At 38.4% G+C, this 6808-nt stretch overlaps 1 protein-coding gene across 1 annotated transcript; it reads left to right on the top strand.

Moving 5' to 3' along the window:
- Positions 1–1083: 1083 nt before the first annotated feature.
- Positions 1084–4471, top strand: LOC122085707 (deSI-like protein At4g17486). Its single transcript, XM_042654218.1, has 4 exons — positions 1084–1459; positions 2700–2987; positions 3836–3916; positions 4022–4471. The coding sequence occupies exons 1-4, from the start codon at positions 1306–1308 to the stop codon at positions 4159–4161; spliced, it is 663 nt and encodes a 220-aa protein (XP_042510152.1). The 5' UTR covers positions 1084–1305; the 3' UTR covers positions 4162–4471.
- Positions 4472–6808: the final 2337 nt, after the last annotated feature.

Genomic DNA, 6808 nt, shown 5'->3' with positions numbered 1-6808 from the left:
AAATTGATAAGAAAGATAAACATAAAAAATCATTGTGTAGTCATTATTTTTTGTTTTATCATGTCTTTTGTACTATTTCTTATTTTAGTTACCAAATATAGCAAAATTAGGTGAAAAAAAAAAAAATAACTGAAGAAAATATTCATCTCCCATGAGGAAAAGAACCCATCTAGATAGAAAAATACCATTTCCCATGAGGGCTTGAATCGACCCAACATATCTTACTAGATTTTTGATGTTTTTATATATTAAATTATCAATTAGAGCTCTCTACATAATAGTTTAAGTTTTTAGATTAAACTTTAAACATAATATCAAAGTTGTGTAAGGTGTTCAGGAATAATTCTATTGGGAAAAAAAAAAATACGAACATTAGGATAGCCTAGTGGTGGTAGCTTCGACTTGTGGAGTAGGCACCCAGGGGAGGAGGTCGTGGGATCAACCCCTATTGTACGCATTGTGTGAGTGATTTAAGTGGATATCATAACGGTGGGTTGATGCGCTAGTCTCCCCCGAATTAGTCGAGGTACACGTAAACTGGCCAGAACACCTTGGTTAATAAAAAAAAAAGAAACTATAAAAAAGGTTGCCTACTCAAGTAGCCCCTACATCTAGACATATGAGTGTATAAAATTATCACCCCACTCTCCACTTCATATGAAATTAAAAATCTCATCCACATATTAGATACTTGTGTAAGAATTAAATCACGGATTCATATCCTCTCCAATCGTTAGAATGCCTAACACGATATTCAATGATTGAAAAGATTCAAACATGCCCCCAAACCCCCAGATCCTCCTAACCGTCGAATAAGTGTTGTAAAGGATATGAGTCCCTAAACCACTTGTCAAATTCTACTTTATTCCCCTATTCCTCCACCCAAAAAATAAATAAATAAATAAATAATTCTATACTGTTTGGTATATTGTTTGAATAATTCTACTTTATTCTACTTTATTCCCCTATTCCTCCTAAATGTCTTTGCAATTTGAAATTATCGGTTGGACAGTGTGAAATCGAATCTAAAAAAGATTCGCATATTTTAATTCTTTATTTATTGGGTACCCACGGGTCCAAAACACGTTTACCGTTTTGCTTTACTGAGCATTTTTTCAGCTTTCGCTAGATCTCTCCGCCTTTACCTGTCCTCCTTTTGTCAAGGAAGATCGGACCTGGGTTTGTGAGTTGGTTTCTTAACCTTGTGGGCTCGATTCCTCTCTACCTCTGCCAATGGAGCCATGAGGGCTTCAGGGGTGAGGGCTTTCGAGGATAGTTGCAGAAGAAGGAATCGTTACGTGATCAATGGGGAGGACGGATACAAACGGTCCTAAGGCAGCTTCTGGAAGTAGTGATGGGAATTCCGAGACCCAGGTGTTCCTGAATGTCTATGATCTCACCCCTATGAACAATTACATGTCCTGGTTTGGAGTAGGAATCTATCATTCGGGAATTGAAGGTAAGACCATCCCATTTCTTCAATCAAGTTTTGGTATCGTGTCCTTTTTTCAAAGGGGGAAAAAAGTTGTGATGGTTCTCATTTCCTTTTTCCTTCCCATTCGGAAGAAACTGGGTTTGTTGTGGGGATGCTGAAAATTTGTTTCTGAAAGCATAATATTTGAATCGGTTAGGTTATTCTTGTCTGTTGAACTCTATTTTGGTAGTTGAATATTCACTAGTCCTGTAATTATTATTTTGGACTTCTTTGTGTACAAATAAATTACGATTACTTTGGAACTCTGCTTGCGGAAGAAGTGGTGGGTTTTGCTAGATTTCTGATATTTCACTCTGAGAACTCCTTAAAATTTGATTAATTCACAGAAGTCAGTGAATCTTTGTATTTTTCTGAGTGGATGTTGGGGTTTCAATTGGCCTATATTTGACTGCAAATTAGATTCATTGCGCAAGTTGGATATCTTCTTCTGCCTAGGGTAGGGGAGGTGGTGGGAGCACTGCATTTATACATATGGAGATATACTTTGTTATGTGGAAGTTATTGTATTAGTGTTTCTTATTAACTGGACATGCCTGAACTCGATCTAGGATCTAGGTCCCTTTCTGAAAGGTCCTTAAGTCTATGTAAATAACAGTAACCGTTTATTGTAATTGCTTATTGTGATAGGCAGCCATTGACATAAAACCAATGGAATTTCAGATATGGTACACTGGAGAGCCGAACTCTTATTTTTGGTGCCTGCTAAATATCCCAACCTTACATTTGAGTTTGTCTTTTGGGCAACTTAGGATGTAGGGAAAATAGTCACAAGTGGCAACTCATGTGAAAACCAGGAGGAATGAGACAATAAGAATCCAATTTGATATATTATCAAATCCATCAACATATAACCAAATGGAAAAATGCAGAGAACGGTTGGAGGGGAGGGGTAAATCTTTCTGGTTGAAGGAATTTGATTCTGTGGCTTGATGTTTTTCATCATTCAATTTCTCACCCGGTCATTGGAATTGGGGCTTGCAGCAATTTTGGGTGAATGGTTTTTGACCAATTATATTTTCCATAATATTGTTTGTACAACTGTTGCAATGGATGTATGCTAATCATCATAATGAATCTAATCTGAAAGCAGAAATACGATGCAGAATTTTAGCTGTCTATTCTTGTTGATGGAAAGTATCTTTGCTTGAATCTTGTGCTGTCTGATTGATCTGTATAAGTATTTGTTTTAATTTTGTTATTACAGTACATGGTATGGAATATGGGTTTGGAGCTCACGACTTCCCAACTAGTGGAGTGTTTGAAGTGGAACCACGGAGTTGCCCAGGTTTTGTCTATAGATGCTCAATTAAGTTGGGCTGTATGAACATTGCCCCCCTTGAATTACGCACATTTATGGAGAACGTTGCTTCAGAATATCATGGTGACACTTATCACCTCATTTCCAAGAACTGCAACCATTTTACAGAAGACATCTCATTAAGGTTGACAGGAAAACGGATCCCTGGATGGGTGAACCGGCTTGCTCGACTAGGTATGAATATCTTTTAACTCTTGTTAGTCAGTTACTTGTCTTATATACAGCATGATTCATATCCTTCTTATGCTTTAGCCTTTTCATTAAATCATCTGCATAGAGCATTTTTTGCAATTGAATGAGGTGTACTATTTATGTGTAGAAACGCAACCCTTAAACGATGCAGAAGATAATGGAAAAACAAAACAAACAATGCACACGGATTTTACGAGGTTCAGCAAGGTTGCCTACGTCCCCGGTGAGATGAGATCCTGCTTCACTATCAATGGAGAATAGGGTTACAGCGCTCGTCCTCACACCTCTCAGTATTGCTTGCATTACAGAGAAAGAAACCCTCGCTACAAATATATAGCGAAAAAACCCTAATCCGGAAAGTACACAATTGCCCTCAAATAAAAAATTCGAGCTGGGAGCTGCGCCCCCCTACACCCCCTGCTATGCAGGGGGGCCTCCTGCCCCCTTGCAACCCCCACGGCCTGCTAACCGGCTAGCGGGACCGCCGTCCTGCCTGTTTAGGTGATGCACCAGTACTCCCTGGATTAAACTGCGACGGAATACAAGACATCATACACCAACATTATGTTTTAGCAATTCAGCAGCATGTTGTAAATTATGCCTGCTGCTTAGGTTTTCAGTAATGCTGTTTCTCTGTTAATTCTTATGCATGTTTTATAGGATTAACACTGCCAAACATGATGTCTTTGACACTTTTATTTCATATAGAAAACGGAAGTTTCTAAGGAGGTTTCTCAAACATATGTTGTCTTTGTTTAACTGAATACAAGGGTGCTTTATTTTTTGTAACAACAGAAAGTTACAGACAACGAATCTGACTTAAATTTCAGGTGCCATGTGCAGTTGTTTGCTTCCTGAAAGCCTTCAAGTATCCACTGTCAAACAGATGCCGGAGTACCACGCGTGCTCAGGTATCATAAAAACCTTCCTTGACCTTATTCACATCACATGGCAGCTGCGTTGCCTATTGTGTAACCATTAACATTTGCGGGTTCATTTTTTTATTTGACATCCAGAAGAAGATGGTTCCGAGTCTCTCTCTACGACCACCCCGCATGAGATGGCAGAAAGTGATGATACGGATCAAGATAAACATCTTCTTTCAGCTTCAGATGGTGGTACGGAATTGTCTTTTGTCAAAGAGTTCCAAAGGTGAAGCTAAGCTACTGGAAACAAAAGATGGTGGTTTGTAAAGACAGCCAATTTTAAAAAGGAATTCCAACTTACCATTTTGAACTAAACTTGGATTTTCTCATTACCGCTCATTGTTTCGCAACTGTTTTAAAGAGTCCTGCTATTGTGTTGGTTGGTTTGATGTAATTTGTTCATATTTGATGATTTGTCACAGAACAATACTTGTTAGATCAGAAGTCATTGGTTGGATGAATGGGAATTTGGATCGATTGGGAATTGAGGATGAAATGCATCCCTATAATGAATATTGATGCTTGTGACTTGGTGCTTAAGATTTCCTTCTTGTAAGTTTGTAACTACATTGTAACTTGGGCTTGGAATCGAGACAGTGAATCACCTTAATACCTTAAATGACTCATTCTCCACAGGAACACTCTTCCCATGGGCACTCCTACAGTACCATTAGATTCTTCATATCAGCCAGTCCACAATGCCTCCCAATAGATTAATGATCTACCAAACCCAATCACTAATCTATTGGGAGGCTTTGTGAACTGGCTCATATGAAGAATCTTATTAAACCCCACCATCATGGGAGGGAGGTGTTTAATATATGTTCACCAGATGGATGGATTGGTGAACCCTGTCTGTCTGGAAAAGTTCCTGATGCGAGGCATTTTTCATGCCCTGAGTATTTTGAACAGATTTTTTATTTATTATTATTTTTTATCTGTGGGGATCAGGTTGGATGGATTTGATTTGCCACCATTGTTTGCCAGTGTCATGACTGATGAGAGTCAGTTGACATTTTGGCATGGGTTTTTTCTACCTACTAACTAGCTTAAAATGAATGGGTCAATGGATATCTTAATTGGCCAACATTGAGTGGCTTATCTGGATAATCATTTTTTTTTTTTTTTTTATGAAGCCTATCTGGATAATCCCATGATATCTGTCATGTGGCATGTTCCATGGAATTTAAAATTCTGTGGATAAATTGATCCCAAGGACCTACCCTCCTCACATGTTAAGTTTCAAATGAATGAGAATCAGCAAAAGAGCAAAACAAAGCTTTTAAAAACCATGATTTTAAATAGGGTGCAGACCAGGTCTACTGAGGGAGTTCATACCAATACAAGGATGCATGCAAACACATGTGGGGGACTAAGGCCTTGAAACAATGTACTCTTGAGTTGACCACATTACAAATTTGGGTTTTACCTATTATGTTCAATATGTGGCCCTTCATTTTAAGGTTTTTATCTTTCATTTTCAATAATAGAATTAAAGAAGCAGATTGATTTAAAAACTTATTAGACTAATAATTGATGATTTGAATAACAAGATCCACGAATATGAACACAGTTGGACAGCGGAAATGGTATGTGTTATTACACTTCTGTCTCCCCACGCTCACCCCATCCAACGGTTGAAAGGCACGACAGTGTACATACACAGCCTTGCATAAAAACTGGGTACAAAAGAATAAAAAATTACTCTGGCACATGAGAAATAAAAGCATCAGATGGCACCTACTTAAGAGGTATCTCAATGTCAAAACTTGTTTTCTTGTCAAGCTTCCAGTGATCATCCAGAGCCCCTTGGTGTTGATCAGTTTTAGAAACTTCCACCCAATTGCTCATCCATTTAAGTGTAAAGAACAGTAACAATCTTCAAAAGAGGTTTTACGAGTCACTTAAATCCATGGTAATATTTTGTTTCCCATGAATCAGATATATTCATATATAGCTTGGCCAATGAGATGGGAAATAATGGCTTGAGAATAGCTTTCTAAAACAACTATTCTCAACCTAATTTTGAGGAGTTTGCAGGGTCCAGTTGTAGCTTATCAAGGTCATGGTGATTGGCCGGGGATTAGAAGTGTCCGAAGTTAAACTCATGGCCTTATCTTGAGCCCGGTGTTGTGTCTAAGGAGCTCTGCGACTCTGTAGACTAACTCAGCTATCTTCAACCATAATACATGTTAAAAGTACTCAATCCCAAGTCTCAGCCATGAAAGCCAGAGACTTTTTAATAGCTAAGACAGCTAGCACCTTCAAATAAAAGCATAACTGAAAACATGGAAGATATTAAAAGCAACAACAATGTATCACAAGTTACCAACATCCAGGAAGAGGCTACAAGTTGAGATTGAATCATCTGTAATGTGCATTCCAAGGATAGCTCTACATATCACATTTATATTGAAGGGAAGCACATTACAAGGGGGTTTTTTTTTATTAAACTAACCAAAATACCCTTTAATTCTTTTTCCTTGCACCTGTAGGTGGTATGCAGTCCCTGGAGAGCTCAGCTCTCAAATCCTTATTTTTAGGGGGGTGGTGGGGTTGGACTCAACTCTCAATCTTTGACTGCTCAGTTACTGATGTAGGTAAAAATGAAATAGGCCTAAGGGCACAGGTTTTCAGTAAACCCGAGTTTCCTGAGCTATTTACCATATGTTCCCATTGCACTGATCTGAAAAATCTGTACAACAATCGCATATAAGGAGACAGAGTTTCCTCTGAAATTACATACATTACCATGAAGATACTTTCACTGTCAATGAATTCCAAATTCCATATGAATAAAATTTAAGATTCAGCATTACCGATCCCATCTAGGTGCAACAAGCTCTCTCTCTCTCTGTCACCCAACACCCCCCCCCC

This window comes from Macadamia integrifolia, chromosome 8, assembly GCF_013358625.1.
Source record: "Macadamia integrifolia cultivar HAES 741 chromosome 8, SCU_Mint_v3, whole genome shotgun sequence".
NCBI classification, from domain to species: domain Eukaryota; kingdom Viridiplantae; phylum Streptophyta; class Magnoliopsida; order Proteales; family Proteaceae; genus Macadamia; species Macadamia integrifolia.
The sequence above is the reverse complement of the archived record's forward strand: the minus strand, read 5'-3'. Positions and strand labels throughout refer to the sequence as shown.

Excerpts from the sequence above, each read along its gene's own strand:
- LOC122085707 (XM_042654218.1), top strand. The coding sequence starts at position 1,306 with ATGGGGAGGACGGATACAAACGGTCCTAAGGCAGCTTCTGGAAGTAGT. Across the intron at positions 1,460-2,699 it reads CTATCATTCGGGAATTGAAG|TACATGGTATGGAATATGGG; the intron begins GTAAGACCATCC and ends TTGTTATTACAG. Across the intron at positions 3,917-4,021 it reads GGAGTACCACGCGTGCTCAG|AAGAAGATGGTTCCGAGTCT; the intron begins GTATCATAAAAA and ends TTTGACATCCAG.